At 39.5% G+C, this 22561-nt stretch overlaps 1 protein-coding gene across 1 annotated transcript in view; it reads right to left on the bottom strand.

Annotated features, from left to right (window-relative positions):
* Nucleotides 1–19937, bottom strand: part of AMMECR1 (AMMECR nuclear protein 1) — a 102712-nt gene extending 82775 nt beyond the window's left edge. Inside the window, exon 1 of the mRNA XM_010963664.3 lies at nt 19404–19937. Coding sequence (XP_010961966.2) covers nt 19404–19876 — 473 coding nt within the window. The 5' untranslated portion in view covers nt 19877–19937. The remainder of the gene's footprint in view (nt 1–19403) is intronic.
* Nucleotides 19938–22561: the final 2624 nt, after the last annotated feature.

Here is a 22561-nt window from a genome sequence, read left to right as displayed (position 1 = left end):
TTTCAAGGAGGCATTTAATTTGCACATTGACAGGGAATTCACTTCTAAAATTCAGAAATTTCTATTAAAATAACTCAATTTAAAAAATTCATTGTACCATACTCATTTCAGAAAAGAAATCATTTTTCTGCAGTCTATTAAGAGACTTCACCTGAGCTAAAAACAACTTTCTGGGCAACAGATAAACACATTTTGTGATGGATACTGTGTGTCAGACTGAAGGTCGCTTGGAATTAGTTCTGGAAGAAAGGCAAGCAAGCTCAGAGAGAGATTTTTAATTGTCTTCAGTTCCTAGAGGGGTGTCATAAAATTCTTAAACATATTAATTTTAATATCAAAAAATAAACATATGCCATTAAGCACTTTTAGGAGAGAGGAGGGATATGTTATAAAACCAATGGTTGAATATTGCAACTCTCACAATGTTAGAAATCATACTGAGAAGAAACAGACAAGGCTTGCAACTCTCTTTGGTATAGTTTTCTCATCTTACACACTGCAATAAGAACAAACTCCTCATTCACAAGAATGTTCTGAGAATTGATTATTATTAAGTTTTTTGTTCAATATTTTATTAAGGTTTATCTAGAAAGAACCCAAAATATTCTGTGCAGGCAATATACTTGTACTTGTTTATAGCATATAAAAGAAATTGTCAAATAAAACTTAACTTTGAAAATAATCTATAATCTCATTCCTAGAATCTAACCAGCATGCCAAAGCACAGAGATTTCTAAAACTAACTGCCAATTCTTTCCTCTAGTTTGAGTCAGTTTCTTAATGCTGCCCTGGGAATTATAATTAACATCTTAACTTAAAAAAAATCTAGTTCAGGTTAATACCAACCAATGTTAATAGTATACACAATCTCTGTTCCCTCTCCCCTCCTTTAAGCTATTATTGTCATTCAAAATACCTCTTTATACATGATAAGCCCATCAACAGTTTTATAATTATTGCTTTATGTAGTTCTCTTTTAAATCAAATAGGAAAAGAAAAGAGTTACAAAGATACCTTTACACTGTCTTTCACATTTATCAATGTAGTTACCTTTACCAGTGCTCTTAATTTCTTCATGTGCATACAAGTTACTATCTAGTGTCCATTCATTTCAGCCTGAAGGACTCCCTTTAGTATTTCTTGTAGAGCAGATCTGTAGCAATAAATTCACTGTTTTTGTTTATCTGGTAAGGTCCTAATTTCTCCTTCATTTATGAGGATCAGTTTGCTAGATATAGGATTCTTGGTTGACAATCCATTTCTTTCAGCATTTTGAATATTTCATCCCACTGCCTTTGTGGCCACCATGGTTTCTGATGATAAATCAGCTATTAATCTTATTGGGGCTCCCTTGTCTGTGATGAGTGTCTTATCTCTTGCTGCTTCTAAGATTCTCTTTGTTTTTGTCTTTCAACAAATATTATAGGTGTGGATCTTTCTGAGTTTATCCTACTTTAAGTTCATCTTACTTTGAGTTTGTCAAGCTTGAATGTTGTAACACTTTCATCAAATTTGGGAAGTCTTCAGCCATTATTCCTTCAAATACTCTTCCTATGCCTCCATTTCTCATTCTGGGACTCCTATTAAGTGTACGTTGGTATATTTGATGATGTCCCACAGGTCTCTTACGATCAGCTCATTTTCTTCACTCTTTTTTCTTTTTGTTTCTCAGATAGTATAATCTCAATTAATCTATCTTCAAATTGCTGATTCTTAATTCTGCTGGCTCATATCTGCTCTTAAACTACTGCAGTAAATTTTTTATTTCAGTGATTAAAATTTTCAACTCTAGAATTTCCATTTGGTTCTTCTAAAAATCATTTCTAGCTCTTTATTGATATTCAGTATTTGGCAAGGCATTTACAACTTTCCTTTAATTGTATAGACACGACATCCTTTGAATGTATTTATAATAGTTCATTTAAAGTTTTGTCTATAAGCACATTCTCAGAGACAGTTTCTAGCAAGTGCTTATTTCCCTATGTATGTGCCATACTTTACTGTTTCTTTTATTTTAATTCTTTGTTGAAAATTGGACATTTTAAATAATACAATATAGCACATTTGGAAATCAGATCCCTCTCCAAGGTCTGTTGTTGCTATTTGTTTGTTTGGTGATGTTCCTGGACTAATTCTGTAAAGTCTGGATCCTCTGTCATATGTAGCCACTTGAAGTCTCTGTTCAGTTAGCTTAAGAGTCAGCTAACGATTAGACAGAGATTTCTCTAAAATGTCTTGAACCAATAGATCTTTTACTCTTTGCCAAGGGACCCTAAGTGTGTGTTGGGACATGCTGTCAATGCCCCAACAGTTTACAATTCTGCCTTAGCCTTCATTTTCTGCTTCTGTGGATTCTCAAGGTCAGCCAGAGGTGAGCCAATAGGGCCTCCTCAGGTATGCACCTAGCCTTGCATATGTGTATGGCCTATTAGATACTCAGAAATATATATTAAGGAAGTTTTTTAACGCTCCCTATCTCATCCCCAGATCCTTCTTTTGAGTTTTTTGACCAGCCCTTTCTTTGCCCCTCCTGCTATCACTACCTCAGGCAAATACAATGTTAAACAATTGCCCCAATTGTTTTCAACAAATGCCCTAAGGAGAAGGCTTTTTCATTGAGCAATGAGTTGGGTCAAATAAAGACAAGCCTTGTGAATTGGGGTCCTTCCAGGGAACTGCCAGATAGGTCAAATAGTGACAATTCTATGGGGATAGAGGTATTTGAGGAGCTTGACCCCTCTAGTGGTTGCTGGTTTCCTTGAAAAGGGAGATACGATAAGGGAAAGGCAAAACACAACAAAGGTCATTAGTCTTACTGAAAATCAGCTGTTTTTAATGAATAAATAAATGCTCCTCAGGTTGTTGGAAATCTTTGGTTAATTTCCAGAATTCATAAAAAGTTGGTTTTGAAAAGTTTTGCCAGTGTTCATGTTGCTTTTATAGAGGAGTAGATTTTCTGAGGTCCTTAATCCAATATTCCAGAAATCCCTTTGAGTTTGAAAATCATTTTGGAATTGGTGTCTTCCAAAAAGACTGTAACCTTCAGCTCTTAAAACTGCTCAGCAAAAATGTGGGATCCCTGGTGATATTTACACATAAATTTCTAGGTTAAAGTATCCATAAACATCTATAAAATTAGAAGAGAGAAAATATGATCAGCCTAGATTTACATTCCATTTTACCTTTGACATCTACAAGAAAATAAATGTTTTTTTTGATAACAGACATAAAAAAACATTTATTGTTATCAACGTTTGGCTGCATTTCAAGTATTTTTAAAATATTGCTCCTTTTTTAAAGATTCACATATTTTAATTTTACAGAAAAGAGTATGAGAGACTATGACTTATCCAAGTCATGCTGGAACTGACACCATAGCATCTAGTTCAATGCCTAGAGTCAGAACAGATGAAAGGTTACTAAGAAAAGGTCTCAATGTAGTTCTTAGATGAAATGAGGAAGATAGTGATTATAAGCTTCAAGTCTTGACTAAAGAATCATGAACACTTTAAAAACTCATTTTAATAGAATATTTACTATTTTATCTCACACAATTGATTATTCATTATAATGTTGCCAAGCCAAACTACAAGTTATGAAAGAGTTTGACAACAATGGTAGCATTATCCTAATGCTAAATTAGGAGATGCCAAACATAAGTGGATCCTCATTTGGCCAGTTCTGGGGGTCCTGAATGAGTTTAGTTGCAGGTATGATATAAAAACCTCCTTATAACCTTGTGTGCATACATTGGGATGGGGGGTGGCGGAGAATGAGAACGAATACATAATGCTTTCCATATAACTGCCCTGCCTCTCTTCAAGTAGCATCTAGAATTATACATGAGACTCTGGGTGTGGGGGTTAGGCTGCAGGGCAGAGAGTCATGCTGCTTGAAGAAAAATGCTGAGTATCACTGACTTAATGTTCAAAACACAATAAGAGTGATTACAAAGTCATTAAGATCTTTTCTGAGAAAAACTATTGAAATTGACCAAATCCTTAACAGAGGAAATCACTCATAAAAATCAACAACGATAGTAGTCTCAGTGATATTTATGCTATATCATTCATTCAGAGTTTCAATGTTCTAGTCTATACATGTTTTAAAAAACCAGCATGAACATACAATAAAGGTATATAACATGGTAAGTTTTCACTACTATGTATCTTTGGAATTCACAGACTTAAAATCTGCAACTTTAGGAATTTATGAGCAACAATTAGTCTTTAAGTAAATAATCTTTCATTTTGCTGAGACATTAGTTTGAAGAATTTGAATCTTGTCTACATTAAGGCTAGTATGTATGAATGAGTTGCCAAGTTAGTAAGTCTATCCTAGCATCCAACTATGCATTGGATGTTTTCTTTGCATTGTGAACTACACAAAAACTAAGGCAGTGATAAAAAATTGTTTTTGAAAAAAACAGCCCCCCAAATAAAGCAAATTTCTACTGCTGATGATTAATATAAGGAAATGGTTTCTGAGTCGTAAAGCAGTGTTGGTTCTTAGCCAGAAGATATTAATTTTGGATAAATTAAAGACTAATGTGTTGAATTCAGCTTTGACTCAGATCTACGACATAAACAAGTCTGCCATAAGACATTTTATGAGGGAAAGTACATGCTAAAATATTATTTGTGCTTTCAGGATAACTTATAATCCCTTAGGTCAGGCTTCTTCAAATCTGCTTCTCTTCATCTAAATTATATTAATGTGAGAACAGACACATCAAGAGTTTTCATAAAAACAAATAAAGTATTCGTTTTGTTCATCAAATGTAGAATACTCAGTGTGGTTGCCGACCACCCACCCAAATTCCATTCTTCGGCAATAGATTAAAAACTCCTGACTGTAGAAATATTAGGAAAGAAAGAAGCATTTGTCTAAACGTCTGGGAACCTATAGTTTAAAACAAAACAGTAGAAAAAAAATAGTACCAAATAACCTTCCAAGCACTCCAATCTTCTAAGAACGGAATCACAGAGTAAAAGATACACGGGTGAGTAAAGCCCATGCCACACCTCCTTGAGAACCATCAACACAGGTTCTTACCTTCCTGCCTACAGCTGCATGTAGCCAGGTCAGTCTCCAAATAATACACAATATCAGCGAAATCCACAAAGGCCTGATGGTGTCAGTTATACACACAGAGAAAAAGATACCCACTTCCAGGTGAGGCACAGGAAGGAGCACAATGGAATGAACACCTCATGCAGTCTCTGCTTTAAAACTCCTAGAAAACCTTCCAGAAATCTTTGAGATCTAGCACTGCTCTGAATTCAACATCAGTCAAGTTAAAAAGTGTGTATATACTCCTTTAGATATTTAAAAGTCCACTGTTTGAAAAATCTTCAAAGTCATAAATTCACAACTTCTGTCCCCATTGCTCCACCACCTCCCCAAGTTAGAAAACTAGCAGGACCAGTAAATAGCTTTCTAGATAATGCAAAGTGGTTAAACACTGCTAGAAGTGAAGTGGTAAAAAGTCTATGATGCAGTTGCTACCAAGCCTTCAGACAGTTGAGTCTACTACTTTCAAAAATGATGAAGCTCCACAGAAAAACTATGCTGAGGAAGAGGAAGAGAAGGACCTTCCTGGATTTGTGCTTCAATTTTGGGGTGGGACAGATTGGGAGTCAAAAGTATTCAAATAAATATAACAACAATTCAGAGAACAGGAAAGCACCAGTGACCCTGCTGGGCTGGTGCAAGTTATTTAAGTTAACAAAGGGTTAATGAATGGTTATTATGGGATGACAATTAATTATAACTCTTCATGAAAGTGAAAGAAAGCTTCAAGACTAAAACACTCCTCTTCTGCAAAAACTGACCTGAATTTCTCTAGATCGAAGTGAAATAAACACAGCAGAGGTTCTTTCTAAGAGCAGCCCATTGGAGGCAGGAACCAGGACCCTTTGGACCCACACCCATCTTTTCACTTTAAAATGGGATTTGCTTGTTCTCTTGCTACAGCCAAAACGGAAAACCAGTGACTTTTTTCCTTGATTGTGCTCTACGCTATGGAAGCCACTGCCTATTTAACATGCCTATTGTTTGAAATTTGTAAAAAATGAAATTGGCATCTAAGTGGTTCAACCCTGTATAAACAAAATTCTCTCTCCTTTGCCTGACGAGGGCATTCACCTTTGTTAATAAAGATTTTAAGCATATTGAAAGTGATCAGGGACCTTGTGTGTTCTGTCCTAAGAACTACTGGATTCCATCTGGCCTCCTACCCTATCATGCGGCAGGGTCTATGATCACCTACATAGGTCAAAATCCATCTCTTCTTCAAAAATGTTGATTCGAAAATATTTCACTATCCCTATTTTCTTTTAACATTCGGTATTTATTCACCTTACTGTAGGAATATATAATTCAAATTACAGATGATTCATAATTCAAGGCTATGCCATCAGGGAGAGCTCATTTACTTATAAACATAAACAGACTACATAGAGAACACTGTTAATGAGCACTGTGCTAGCGTTGTTTTTTATTTCCTGAGTATGCTGGCATGACTGTCGTGCTTATGTGGCTAAAACCTGTCAGAGATCAGTCTCATAGTTGCGAAATAATTTCCTTATATTCTGAAACCAACATATTTCAGAGAATAAAATAAGCGAGTTAATAAAGTAAAATAAAATTTCACAGTGGTCACTGAAGAAGAATTTTGGGGTTCTAAACTTATGTCTTAACATAATTAAAGACAAATCATCAACAAAAGACTGAGACTGAGAATTTTACTCTTTTTTTTCTTCAAGGGACAATTGTTCAATATAAAATTAAAATATGCCGTTCTATTGTGACTCAGGGAGCTATTTTAGAATTTTGTTTCTAAATAATACTATAAAACCTTTAAAGATTTTGTTTACATAGTTTGCATCTTAAGAGTTGTAGCACTCTTGAATAGGGCATGTTAAGAACCATAAGGAATACACTTATTAGACTAATCTAAAGCTAACTTAATAAATAACATCATTCAATAATTAGTACACAATTCTCCTATAATTATTATAATTCCAAGTACCTACCTTATGTGGGTTACATTTGCAATATCCATTTAAAATTTCTTCATTAATTTAGGGAGAAAAAAGTGGTTTAAAGCCACTTAATTCTGTAATAATTAGTGTAGTTTATTTTTTCAATTATATAAGCTTTCTAGCTATTCAATTTTCCCAACTTCATGTTTGAGATAAAGAAGTTTAGAAGAAAAAAAGAACACCAAACCATGGAAGGCACTCAGGCAAAGGGTGACATAACCAGTGTTAATCTAACTGACTTATACTGAATGTCTACGGATGAATGAAAGCACTTTGTCTACACAGTAGACTTCTACTTGTGTTATTTCTCAGGCTATTCTCCAGGCTTCATGACATTTATGACATTAAAGAAGCTGCTGGGGCATAATTAACTGGACAAAAGGGAAACTTTACCAAGAAAGAGGCAATTCACAAGCCATTAATAGTTTAAAACTGTCAACTGGCAGGCCTTCATTTCCCAATGTCTGAATTACAGCAATAGTCTCCTGATGGGTCCCCTTTCTTGCTATGATCTCCCCCACTTCAATCTACCTTTGTGGTATCCATTGACTACTGTATAATGCACATTCTGACCTCTGTATCTTCAAGTTGTTCCCCCATTTAGAATGCTTGATCTATCTATGAAAAAGGACTACGCAGTCTGAATCCTACATTGTCCATGAAGCCCTCCCGTATAACTCCAGCCCACATTAGTCTTTGTTTAAACTCCTACAGACCTCATTGCTCCATCACTCGCTCAGCCATTAAATCATATGTGACCTCATTATTTGTTTCCTGAATCTTGTCTCCTCAATATGACTGCAAGCTTTTTAAAGGTAGGAAGTATGGCTTATGTGCATATTGTAGTCCTCTCACCTATACCCAGAAAGGAGCCTACCACAGTGTTCCACCCACAAAAGTTATATTACTTGTTGAACTGAAATATTAAAATTAACCATAATATGAAGAGCAGTACTAGCTTAGAATAAGAGCTAGGTTTTGATGTAAAACACATTGTCTTAAGATAATGCTGACAAATATCTCTTGAAGCTTGAACGGATATTCATTTTATAATGTCTATAAGCAAAGGGATAATTGTTGTGGAAATTCTATTTTCTCCTTTAGAACTGTGGCATCTCTAAATGGAAGAAGTTAGAAACTGCTCCAAAGTCCAAATGAATACATCACAATTCAGTGATAATATTTTTAAAATGTCTGCACCTCTGTTAATGACAAAGAACCTCATACTGGTTGTGTAGACAACAGGGCAAATAAACCACTTTCAAGACCCATGACTTGACCCTGTCTATTACTTCACAGATGCCACTACCACATTTAGATGTCAGTTTCCATTAGAAACAAGCATGTACACGATAAGAAGCAATTCCAGGAAGTGGTTAACTAGTTTATACATACACATATGTACTGAAAGGCCTTACTTATAATATCCCATAAGGAAAGGTGTCCTCCAATTTTCCATCTCCCTAGAAAGCACACTTTCTCAGAAGTATCAGGTTTAAGTGTCAAAACTAATGTTCTCCTTTAATGCCTTGGTCCCTCCTTCCATCTTTAAAAGCGAGTGAACAAAGGCAAAGTTCCTACCTGTCAAAGACGTTTCCTTATATATTATTAGCAAATTCATTAGAAAGCCCTGAAGAACACAGGATGAGAATCAAAATCTAAAAGGAAAGCTAGAAAATCAAGTTCTGTTCAAATACAGGTAGTCAGTATTAAGGATACTAATAAAGCAAATGATAAATGCCAGGTCAAATAGTAACTGAAATGCTACTAGTTCAAAAAAATTTTTTTTAAAAATGGTTATTTCTGCCTCTCATGCTGTTAATCTAGTTTATTCATAATTTTCGGTAAGTTTGGAAAAATAAATAATACCTCAAACCCTAAATTAGACTCTCCTGTAAATGGGCTTTGTGCATCACTAATGTGGGCTGGTAAGATTAATTTTTAAAAGATTGCCAACATTCCTATGAAAACATAGCTGCTTTAGGTAGAGCCACTATTACGTGCCTTTTAAAAATAAGCTAAACATGAGCTTATAGTTAACAATAATGTACTCTTAAAAATGTGTTAACAGGGTCGATCTCATGTTATGTGTTTTTTACCGCAATAAAAATAAATAAACTTGCTAAAATCAGTATGCCTCTATACAACTGAAGAGAAACTCATTAACCAAAAATAGCAGATGGTCCAGTTATCTCTGAGAATGTAATTTGCAAATTAAATGGACCATAGTGGGTCCTATTAGGAGATGCTGAAGACAAGGTATGGAAGAGACAAGTACGCTCAGTAGGATACCTTCCTAGGACTGTGTTGTGCAATCAGAAATTATAGCTGGGTCTATCCTTTAATAGCATCTGTTCCATAATCTTTGTTATGGAGAATAACTGTGAGCAAGCTATATAAAAGAAACTTCGTACAGCTAAGTAGAGGCTAATACCTAAGTACACAGGCCTAAAAATAAGATACATCTGAATACTTAAGGATTTATAACCATGTTCAAAGACAAGTCAAAGAAAAGAAAAGGATAATGACCAGGGAGTGGCTACATCTATCCATTTGGGGTATACTTGAGCTACTTGTCCCATAGCTCCCAAACTTACCTAGAGGCCTCCTTCTGAGGACACGATATGAATGGCTTTCAACGTGGCCTCTAGGAAGCATTCAGGGGACGCATATACAAGTCCTCTTATGTTATTAAACTTCATGCTGTGCATTTCTTTCCAAAAGGAATAATTTCTTTGTAACAAGAGTGCCATGGCCATTGGTTCGAAAGGAGGGACACCAAGGTTTGCATCCCGTAAAACACGCCTCTTGCAGCATCCCTACTCCAGACCATGCAGTCTCTTTAATCTGCCCTGAATCCAGGCTTCACCTCACCTGACTACAATCTCATTTGTCTTCTCCCCTGATTCCCCCGCCCCCCTATTCCTGCCTGTGGCCCTATGTGACTCCCTTTCTCCACGGAGCCATGCTTCCAGAGGGGAAGGGTAGGTTTCTGCAAAACAGCTTGCCAAACAGGGCAATGGTTAGAGGAGTTTGTGGAGTAAAATATACCACAAACCACATATCACCTCATTAGTGTCAGAGAAATAGAAGCAGTATCATTCCCATTTGTTCTTGTGAGGGTGTTTTTTTTTTTTTTTGAATTGACAAGACTGTAGGGTAGATGGATCCATGAACTGAACAAAACTTTTTAACCACTGACTGCCTGGCCCCTACTCCTACCAGCAAAGAGCTATTCCACAAAATCAAGTACCTGGCCAAGCTAAGGCAAGTTTTTTTCTGTCTGTAAGGCAAAACAAGTGTGGGAGTTTCTGCTTGTTTTAATGATGGAGAACTACTTGAAACGCATTGAGAGCAATACTCTAACATGGAAAAAAGGCCAGAAGACTTCATGAGATTCTTCTCTAGTGAGTGAATCACCAACACCATCTTCTACTTACCATGTAACAAAAAAAGTTTAAAAAGCACCCAACATCTAAACACTTACCTCACTGTTGTTCAAAATCAGCATACAAAGGGTATTTGTCTTACTACAATGAGGTATGTACTGGGGTCCAAGGTTTACCAGCTATATAACGTATCTGCACCCCAAACCACCTATACTTAACCATGTGGCTACATAAACGATAATCATGACACAGAGAAGCACACCAATGTGACGAGCACCTGAGCATTTCCTTGAGGTAGACACAGTGCTGTGGCCCTTAGGCTGACAGCATCAAAGCCAATTTTTCATAGATCCTATTCTATGAGAATGACTCAAAGATCCACCAGTGCCTGAAGCAAAGCAGAGAATCTGCTGTCACCACCTTGCAGCAATCTGAGATCTCAGTTAAGATATGTTCCTAGAATTGTGTGTCATATGCTTACAGAAAGTGTACAGAATGGCAAGGCGAGCTATATAGGCAGTTAAGTCAGTCTCACTACTTTCCATTACTAGAGAGCTGGTCAGCATCTTCTGGCAGGATATTGCATAATACAGTCAACTGTGCTCTCCCAGCACTGCATGTGGCTTTGGGTCACAGTGTGGATTATCTGTAAAATGAAACAGATAGGGGAGAGGCTAGAATCATCAAGACTATCACAGACCTTATTTTAAAAACTAGTTATTAGTAGGCCTGGACTCAAGCAGAACTTTTCACATTTGCCCATCCACTGAAGATCCCAAAGATCATAAAGCAATATGGCTGATCCTGTCCCCTGATAACATCTTCCTTTCACTGCCAAGTAAAGCTGCAAAACAAATCCAGCTTCATTCTTTACTTTCCAAGCTTGAGGACATAGGACTCAGAATCTAGTATCAGATAGTACTTTTAGTCCTTCAGAAATTTCCTTTAATCCAAAGTCTGAAACTACAAGTTCCTGAGGTGGTCCTCCATGAGGCTCTATTTTGTTGAAAGCTGTGCTATGATAACACACATAGAGAAATAGAAGAATCATTGACTGCTTTACAAGTTGATAAGCTTGAAGACTGAGAAAACCTACATTAGGGAAATCCAACATTCTGTCAGGTATTTTGACTAGCAATGCAAAGCTGAGAACTGTCACTGATCTCTACTATCTTCAGTAGTTCAAAGTCACAGTTGGGGACAGAGGGAGGCTGGAGAGATCCCAAAAGACTGACCAAATCATCACAATAGCTCTGCTGCTGCTCTGTGGTTCTGTTAATTAAAAAAGAAGTGACAGTTGATAACTCCAACACTTGAAATATACATATTAAGAAATCTGATTTCACCTGACCAAATATTTCTTTCTTCCCACCCTCCTCAACCATGTTTTATAGTGGCATCACCATCCTCCTGGTTCTTCAGACTTATAAACTCTGAATTATGTTGAAAGCCTCTCTTACTTTCATTTACCCTAGCAGTGGGAATTTGGTAAATTGTCTTTTTCTGCATTGCCTCTTTATTCATATGCAATTGCCTAATTTCAGGTCCTCATCCAAAAGCTATCTCAGCTATCTTCATACTTGATCCAAATTCGATAAGCCAACATGTCTTCTCCTCTTTTCTTTCAAATTAGATACAGTTGGTAATAGGTGAAGAAGGGGAGGGGGAGGTTCTCACGCTTGTGATCAAATTTCATAGCCATTCCAACAGAGCTGTTGAACAAACTTTTCCCAAGCACAAGAATAGCTAGGCACAGAGCCAAGAAAAGAAGAAGCAGTGATGGAAGCCAAAAAACAGGTGAGCTGCAATATTTCCACTCCCACACAAAAGCTGGCCCTAAAGTGCAAGTCCCTGCATAGGCTGATAACGTCTTCCACTTCTTGATTTTTCAACATTCCTATATTCACAAGCTCTGCCCCTCGTGTGTGTGTGTGTGTGTGTGTGTGTGTGTGTGTGTTTGTGTGTGTGTGTGTGTGTGTGTGTGTGTGTGGTCAACCTTAAGCCTAGCTGGTCTCCCTTGCCTTCAGACTCTTCTCCTTCCAGTTCATCCTACATTCTAGAGGACTCTGCTGCCAATTCTGTTCCCTTTCCAATACAAGAAACTATAATCAGATCCAACGTTCTTCTCCAGCATCCCCAGAGAGTTCCCAAGACAAAAGGCTATTTTTCACTTCCTTGAGGTTTTATGGTCTTAGGGACCAGAGCAAGGGGAGTGGTGTGGAGACTGCTGAGTGTGCAAGTTGGTGACTGAAGACAGCTGCTGGGAATCCCCAAGTGCTGTGGCAAGGGGTGTGGCAGTGACAGCAACCGGTTTGAGAACAACCAAGTAAGACTTCAAGATCTACTGGTCATACAGACTCTTACCAATAATCTCTGTCCTTCTGTCATTTAAAAACTTGGCTCATAGATTGTCCTCTCCCAAAGCCTTGCTCCTGACCACTCCTTTATTCAATGTCACTACTATGCTTATGCACATTATTTTTCATGTATCTCATTCATCTACAATCATGTATATATTACTTTGTAAGCATTTTAAGTGACTTTGATATCTGTATCATATCTTGAACAAGACTGTGAGCTCTGTAAGAATAGAACTATCTCTTCTATTTCTCTGGTTTCCAACCACGGAACTCAGCATAATGCATATGCTAAAAAAAAAAGAGAGAAAGAGAGAAAGAGAGAGAGAGAAAAGAAAAGAAAAATTTTCCCCCAGTGACATATAATTTCCACTCAGCTATTCAACACTAACATTTTTAAGGTTGAGCAAGTTTGAAAGTATGATACGTTAAGAGCAGTAGAAAATACACCCACACTTGATAGAAAAGATGCCACTTCTAGTTGGACCAAACCTAAAATATGCCCCACCCAACCAATTACATTATTACACCATACTTCTTCCTTTGGGCACTTTTCTTTCTACTACATCAGCTTGTGGCTCGTTTTTGCTCTTAGGAACACTGTAACTACAGAAGCTCAACTCTAAATAAGTTTACTGCTGGGAATCTACTCTTCCCACCTACACAACCACTGGCTTCCCACACAGTCTCCAGTGTCCAGTGAGCAACTGCCCAATTACTGATTGTGGAAAGACAGCTTACACATTGAACGTCCATTCTTGGCAGCCCCTGGCTTTTACTGCTGGTCCTCACTCACTTAGCTTAATTGATTCAGAACAGTATCAAAAAGAGACATTATTACACAAGTTGGGGGTGGGGGGAGACTATTTAAGAAAATTTAAATGTAAAAGCCCTGGTCATTGTGTTGCTTTAAAACAGGCAAGCATGTGTGACATCAAGAGAACAGAATAATGCCTATTGAAATAGGGAACTCTGACTAATCTCATTGCACAAGTTTTAGTGTTTCACACACATACACTCGCAAAAAGATGGTCTGTTAGTGGGAAGCACAACTGACTTCCAAATCATAATAAATCGCAGTAATAGGTTACAGAGTTTTAACGCAAATACAATTTCAAAAAGTGTACAGTCTTTTAAAGAAAACAATGTGAATGAGAAACACATACTTAGAAAAAATTAACTTATGCATGGGCTAACAGCGTTTTTCTCTTTCTCAGTAGTGGTCTTTCTTCCTATTGGACTGAGAGACCCCAGCAGAGATTCCTTCTTGGTTGCTACCCCACTAACTGGGACCTCAACACAGCACAAACACAACTCAAAAGCAAGAAAAATTATGAGCTAGATTATCTCTCCCATTGGCCTTATGGGGGAGAAGGTAAAATAAGCATCAAGTTTTCCTTTCTAACTAAATATACCTTGCCCTACATACACCTTTATGCACGGATATAAAAATAATTTTGTAATTTATATTTCTACATCCTACCATTTCAGCCTTGATGGTGTTTACAGCATAAATGACAACTGGGAGCATGCCTGCTTTCTTTTCCATCAGTAAGACAGGACACCAGATTGCCTTCCAAAGGAAATCAACATTGTTGAAAAACAACCCATATAATACCTTCAAAAATGCTCAGCAATTTTTCAGACAAATTTTTATAAGAACTATATATTACAACCATTCTGCTAGCATGGATAAGGAAATCTGTAATGACTCAGTAGCATCACCTGCGAGAAACAGATACACCTTCCAGCTACTCAGGTCAGTCTTCATCAGAAAAAAGACATAACAGAAATATAATAGTTTGTGTTTAAAATGCTGATTTAACATCACTTTCACCTGAGCTGCATTATCAAATCATCTTTTTTTTTTTCACTAATATGGGATAGAACTGTTACTGTTCTGGTGAAACGAAGTGCCTCTCACCTCCCTAAAGCAACCCAATCTCTCCCAAGCATGCCCAAAGAACAGTAATTTGTCTACTGTGACAAGACAAGAAAGAGTTAACAGTTCAAACACCGGATTAGTCTCTCAAAATCTGCACGTCCAGAAGTGGATTTTTTAAAAACTACATTCTGTTCACTGCAATGGAAAACCACACTTATTGATGTTTAACAGTAAAGTATCTTTTCTGTGCTATGGTCTATACAAAATGTAGTACTGCATTAACTTCAAAGGTGGTAAGAAGATTAAAATAAAAAGTTCATGGGATGTGACATGCAACACAGCATTAAAGATATAAGACCGAACAATCCCAGTGCCTTAGCAGGTCCCTTTTATATTTCTTTGTTAATGAGGAAAATTCTTAAAATGCAATCCAGCAAGCATAAGTGTAAGTAAAAGCTTTTAAAATCTTATCACAACATGTTATTTAGTGAGCTAATCATCAAAGCATTTTCTATGGGAACAGAAGGGGGCTTTACTTATTAAAATCAATACAACTCACTTTAAAATATCGTATTTGTGCTGCTTTTACTTCCTAAAATGTGCCCCTCACAGTTAACAATTTCTGAAAAAAGACCTATAAATCCTACCGCAGGTTTCTAGGTGGGGTTTTTCTGCCCCCCCTTCCCCCAGCCCACCTCGGACAGAAACCATCCCAAGAACCTCAGACTCTCATTATGGTCTTGGCAGCATTCAATCTCCCTGGTGCTAAGTTAGAAAGAACATGATCAAGGATGGTGACATGGACACAGGAAGTTTTATATTGGAAACTGGCAGTGAAAACTGAGGTTCCCTTATAGTTGCTCAAGTACTTTAACATGGGTCCTTACCACTCTAACCCAGTGGGTCTCAACGTGTGGCCCTGGGAACTGTAGCAGCAGCATCACCAGGGAGCTTGTTAGAAATGCAAATTAATGGCCCCACCCCAGTTCGACTGAATCAGAAACTCTGGGAATGGGGCCCAGCAATTTGTGTTTTAACAAGCACTACAGGAGCTTATGATGTACTCTAAAGTTCGAGAACCACTCCTCCCCAAACTTTAATGTGCATAAGAATCACCTGGGGAGCTTGTTAAACTGCAGATTCAAATACAACAGGTCTGAGGTGGGGCCTGAGAGCCTACATTTCAAACAGGTTCCCAGGTGATGTCTTCTGCAGACCACACTGCAAGTGTTTCCCAAACCGGCAGTTTACCAGAAATCACCCAGGTTGCTCATAAAATCTGAGTACCCAGGCACCACCCCAGACCAAATTAATAGGAATCGCAGGAGAAAGGCCTCATCGAATACAATCAGTGGGTCTCCCCCTCAGCTGCACATTAAAATCACCCGGCGAGTTTTTAATACTCCTGATGCAGGCCCCATCCAAGACCAATCAAATCAGAATCTCTAGGGTTGGGACCCCGGCATCCATATTTTTAATAATCCCCCAGTGATTCGAATGTGCAGCCATGGTGGAGAATGATGTTTCTGCAGTCTAACTGGCTCGACATCTGGCTCAGTGGATCCCTTTATGGTAGCAAATGGTTTCCTATATAACATGGCTATCTGTGTGTAAATCCAAGAGCTCTGATTTCGAACAGTAAAATGCACCTACAGTTATGTTTGTTTGTTTGTTATCATGTCTTGAACCTTAGTTCTGTGGGCAAATGTGACTACAACTGAGACCAAGGATTCAGTAATGCATTTCTCACTTTTAACACAAATGTCACCTGTCATCCATTAAACAAGTTTCCACTATCCTCCCAAGTGCCGGCTACTGCTATTGCCATAAGGTAGGTACTCCAAGAAACAGCAGCAACAGTGAAGAATTTGTATCCACAGCCTGCTCATATAGAAACATCCTCCCCCCACCCCACAACCTGAAACAGACAGATCACTGGAAATTTCTAATAATCTTCCAGAATGGATTGGTCACTGATGAATCGAGAACTTCTAAACCTATAAAAGGCAGATTTCACCAGTGACAGACATTTTGACAGAAACCTCCTGGGAAGGGAGAAAACGGTGTGCTTTTCCACAAGAGAATGTGAAACTGTCGAAGGCATGTCTTCTAGTGGACAAGAGACAGGACCTGAAACAGCGCCGCTCAAGACATGATACTAATAACTCTGAGAAAGAAAAAAAAAGCAATGTGTCTATTTATGTGTTATGGCCCCCAGCACCGAGCCACACTAATAAGTACACACTGCTATTAAATATGTAAAACAGAAAGAAAATGGGTGCTGGTTACTAAGGCACTGTCAAGTGATGATAGTTATTTCACTCTCATAGTCTAACACTGCTTTTAAGAAATTTTCCTGAATTTTTCCACAGTCCACCTCAAAAAATAACTTTAAAATAAATGAAAATAAGATGCACTCCTCTTTCCACTTAAGTGAACTTTCATTCTCCCCTTGGTCATGTTCAGTGTCTCTTCTAAATTCGCTGTTTGGTAGAATACATGACACAAGTCAAGGCCTGTGAAATGATAATAGTTACTATTCACCCACCATCACTTCAACATATCCACAGTGGTCAAAGGGTGTCTTACTTTATCTATTTAATTCCATGAAAAAGAAATCCAGTGGCTAGGGTTATTAGAAAAGAAACAATACCTAAATACATGTGCAAAGTAGCCACTGTTGAATGACGTTTTCAAAAGCATTTTCTGTATGAACTGGTCAAGCTCACTTTCCTTTTAAAATTCTTGTTACAGTCATTCAGTTAACCCAAACTCACTTTAAGATGTGTGAAAATAGCACCTCCTGAAAGTGTGTTCGCATATGCTTTGGAGCAATGGAGCGTGAATAGTAAAACAGCCTTTGCCAAACTCATCTAACTAAACAGGAGTGAATTTTTGCAGTCCCATTACTTTGCTGAGCCAACCTATGTATCATCCCCGTACCGGCTTTAATACATCATAGACATCCAAGAGAAGGCAGAAAAGTCACAAATAAGTGACTCAACCTAATTAATATTTCATAGATTTTTTTAACATGGCAGTCTTTTTCGAAATGAATTCTATTTCTTAACCAAAAAAAAAAAACTAAATTGGCTAAGTACAGGTGTGGGTTTAGGATTTAAGCTTCTAGAATCAAAACTAGGAAATTTATCAAGATATTTAGTTTATTTGACAAAGTGTCAGTCTGTATGCTCTTTCATGCATTTCTTATGAACCAATGCTCAAAGAGGAACCAAGTCTGAAAGAAAATGCATAGACCACAGAAGAGTAGCAAAAACACAAAATTAAATACATTTCAAGTATCAAAGCCAAAGAAAAACAAAACAAAGTTACAATTTCCAGGACACTTTATTTGGAATTTCCATTTTACATATTAATTGAATATTTTTAGTCTAGGTAGAAGTGTTTATATGTATCCAGTCTAATCCTCTAATCTCACAAAATGAAAAGAAGCAGTTTAAAATGAACATCAGTTCAGGTATTTATGATATGGGTATAAGGGGCACTTGTCTTAGCTAGAAAAAGGTTTGATGCTTTTCAGTGTAAGTTTCACTGAAATTTTTCTCTATTATTTTTCTTGATGCTAAGTACTCATAATAAAAACAATTGCCCTCTTTGTCATTCTGCCCTTCCTTGGGCTTTACATTCTGTCTAGCATTTAACTCAAAAAGTCAGTTTACACTCAGTTTACATATAAAAAAAAACAGCAACAACAAACCATATGCCCCATCTCCCACACATCCAAATGGACAGGGATTAGAATTAACCTGGCTGTTAGCGGTAACAGTGTGATTTTAAACAATTTCAACTACACACGTGAAGGGTAAAATAACTAAAAGTACGAAACCGAAGGAAACCATAAAAATTCCTACACACTGTTTAACTACTTCTAGAATCGTCGAGCCTGACAAGGATTTCTTAAAAAGTGAAATCGACACAAAAGCGAATGCACGCTTAATGTACAAACTGACAGTGACTCTATGGGGACAGCTCTCTTTGAATGAGCTATTACCCAGACGGTGGAATGAAAAAAAAAGGTCTCACTCTTTAAATGTGAGGGAGCCGGCGGTGTGCTTCACTAGAAACACATTTTAATGGGTATGTTTGGATAAAAATAGGTACTAAGGGAAAATGTGTTTTGAAAAAAAAAAAAAAAAAAAACTCCTCCCTCCCCAGGACACAAGGAAGCCCGAAGGAAAAAGATGGGTAACCTCATAGGTTCCTGAGCTAAGTTCCATCACTAGCCGAACAGAAGTTGGATAGTTGCTATTTTTCACGCTGCAATGGGATAGTAACTCCATGTGCAAGGTACAGGGGGCGGGAATACCGGCGGGGCTTTTACAGAGGGGAACAGAAACCCAAGTGAGGACAGATCAACACCTGGAGGGATCCAGATCTCCTAAACCCGGGCGATGGGGACGCGGGGTGGCGGAGGCGAGGAGAAGGGTCAAAACTCCTCGAAGTTATCTCAAAGAGAAAGTGAACACCTCTGGGAGCCAGCGAGAGCCATCTCTTGCAGCAGCAGCACCCTGCTCCAAGTGCGGGGCGCTGGCTTCGGAGGGCAGAAAGCGCGGGGTGCCCTTACTCAGGGCGGGTGGTTCCAGGAACCCGGGGCAGCGACAGGGGCAGGGGCAGCGGCCGGCGGGGAGGCGGAATCGTACTTTGCTTCAACTCTGAGCCCCATCCCGAGCGCAAGGGAGAGGGCGGCGGAGGGCACGGTACTCACTAGGGCTCATTGGTGAACCGGGGGGTCCGGGGCTGCTGGTATCCGTACAGGTGACAGTAGAGCACATCGAAGCAAAAGCAGCACATCTCCGCTGACACCACCATCTTCCGGGAGCCGGGCGATGAGGACGAGGCGGCGGACGACAAGGAGGGCGAGGGAGAGGTGGCGGCGGCCGGGGTAGAAAGTAGGGTCCCCACTCCGCAGCTCGGAGGTGGCGACAGGGAGATGCCCCCGCCGCCGCCGCCGCAGCCCTGGGGGGGAGAGAGGGTACAGCCGCTGCCGCTACCTCCTCCGGCTAGACCTCCCAGCCCGTTGAGCCGCGTACCGGCGCCTCCTAGTCCCAGTTCCCCGGCTCGGCACTGGCTCTCTCCGCTGCAGTGGGAGGAGGAGGAGGCGCCACCACCGCCACCCGAGCCGGAGGGGGGCGAACTGGACAGTTTCTGCTTCTTCACCCCGCAGCAACCCGCCGCCATCTTGGAACAGTCTCCCCAACGCAGCGCTTCCGACCCATAAGTGAGGCGAGCTGGCGGCGGGGGCGAGCACGCTGCGGCCCCGGCCGCCGGGGGCGCGCCAGGGGCTCGCGGGCCACGCGCGCGCGCGCGCCGCTCCCAGGCCGGGCCGCCCGGCCACGCGGCCAGCCCGCGCGCGTCCCCAGCCCGGCGCGCGCCCCGCGCTTTCGCGGCTCGGCACCTCGCGCCTGTCCCGCCGGACTCGCGCCTCCTCCTCCTCCTCCCCCCCGCCGAGCGGTAGCCTCTGGGCCCGCGGCCCGCGGAGGATGAAAGACTCGAAGCCCAGTAGGAAGGAAGAGGAAGGAAAGAAGGAGAAAAAGCGGAGAGTGGGAGCAAAGGGAGGAGGTGGGCACGCCCGGGGAGGAAGGAGGGAAAGGGAAACTAGTGGGAAGGGAGGGGGGAGAGAGAAGAAAGTCCGAAGTAAGTATGCAAGTCCCAAAGCACAGCTCGATGACTGGCTCTGCACATAGTGTTAGTGACACTTGAGCCTAGTTACGTGGAACCTGAGCCACCAGCTTCAAATATGCTGGGTCCTGGACTGCCAGAGAGTAAGCAAGCAGGTGCTCGGAGCTCCACACCTGAGATCGCCTCTATAAAGTCTATACAAAGCAGTCGGGGAAATGGCCATACTGCACTGGCTCAATCTAAGCACACGCACAAGGCTTCTTCCAAGATTATGGGAAAAGAGCAATACTCTTTCCTTTCCTTGCTGACAAATTTTCAAACCCGATTCAATCTACAGGTCCTCTACTTGCTCCTCAACTTTCCCTCCTAGCCTCGTGAAAAAGTTTAAAAGCAAAACATAAAGTCCTAACACTCACCTCACTGGTTCAAAGATGTTAATTGTATTCTGGAACTTGGGGCGGTGGGTTATTGGGGCGGGTGGGGGTTGGCTTGGAAACAAAACAATTAGAAATATATCTGTAGTCAGCACAGATCTTACAGGTCACTAGGACAGGTAGTATATTTAGATACAAATTGAAAGATTTTGTTCAGGTATATAATTAGATAGTTGTTAGTATTCATTTAAAAAATTTCTCAATCGAAGAATGCTTGGATGGCTGAGGAGGCGGATGATTGAGTCAGTCCCATTCTGGGCACCCAAGACAATAATTGAATGTAAAAATTCATAGAAATGAACCTCATAGAAACAGAAGTTATAAGTTTTTTTTTCACGTGGAGTCTGCCCCATGCCAAAACATCTAGACAACAGGAGGTATCTATTTGCATATTTGGAGGCATCGGAGGATTGATCGATTTTGTCACCTTTGAGCTAAATGTGTGGAATCTTGCAATAGCTGAGGGTTGTTCATTCCACGCCGAGTGTGGGGGGAAGCTTATTCATTCAATAAATATTGACCCTCTGCACCATACTATGTGCACAACACTGTACTTACATTGAAATCCAGGAAGTATGCTTCCCACTCTCAAAGAGTTTATGAATTAGGTCAGATCTGTGTACCTAATCAGATAAATAGCCACTATTTATGGAGCACATTTTGGGTGCTGAGTACCATGCCACGTCTTACTCCATAATTCTTCAAATAATATATTGCCTCATTTGGTCTTCACAGTAACCCTCTAAGATTGCTCATTTACGTATGAGGAAATTGAACATCATTAGTGACTTGCCCAACATCACACACCTAGAAAGTGAGAGTCAGGATTTGAACGCAGACATATCCAACTCCAAAAACCATGCCATTGTGCCTCTCAATACCAAAGTATGATAGAAGATTAGCAACGCATAAAAGATGGTGACATTAAGCTACAGTGGGTTAAATGGAGTTTAAACAAAAATAAGAACTTTGTTTTTATGGAAAGATTGAGAAACATTGAAATATGTTACTAAGGAAAGATGAAGACTCTCCTTAAGGAGAGATTTTATGAAATAGATCAACTGTCTAGGATGGTTAGATGCAACCTAAAGACAAAAAAGATGCATTAACTGGTTTGAAGTATGTGATTGCATCCTCTCAAACCTCATCATCCCTGTTAGATATAGTATCCTCCTGTTTGAGACAAAGTAACAATTCATTGTCAACCACTAGTGGTGTTTAAAAACATGCATTAATTTGTTTGTGTTGCAGAAGAGACAGCAGATTGTGTTTTTTAAAATGTTCCACAACAACTGGTACATTGTTAGGGTGTCTTGTTTTGTTTTGTACTTTATCCTTAACTATCAGAGCCTACCTTTTAATTTGTTTGAAACTAGGTCAAATACAGTATCAGATCATAGGTACCGATTTAGTCACCACTCCACTAAGAAGTGACCACTTCTAGAGTAGAAAACCTGTGCCATTTAATGACATCACACAACAGTTTAGCACAGGAAGCAAAGTGGGATACCATGGATGGCTGCTTCTGATAGGGGAACTTAGGAAAGCAGAATGTAATCTCCCAATTTAGAATTTGGCCAGTAGACAAGAGTCTAACGCCCCTACTCTTGTGAAAATAGCAAGGAATCTTTAATAAGCACCAGTAGTCATGTCTTTAGTTCTGTATTTCATCTACAAGACAAAGCACTATCATGGCTATCATACCAGGCTAGGGGACTGATGCAATGGGAAACCCTAAGACAAGGACATCCCAACTGAATTACAAAAATAGCTTTCCCCCAGGGATTTTAAATGCCAATTCCAAACCTCA

This window comes from Camelus bactrianus, chromosome X, assembly GCF_048773025.1.
Source record: "Camelus bactrianus isolate YW-2024 breed Bactrian camel chromosome X, ASM4877302v1, whole genome shotgun sequence".
NCBI classification, from domain to species: Eukaryota; Metazoa; Chordata; class Mammalia; order Artiodactyla; family Camelidae; genus Camelus; species Camelus bactrianus.
Note: the sequence above shows the minus strand (reverse complement) of the source record. Positions and strands in the feature narration are given on the sequence as shown.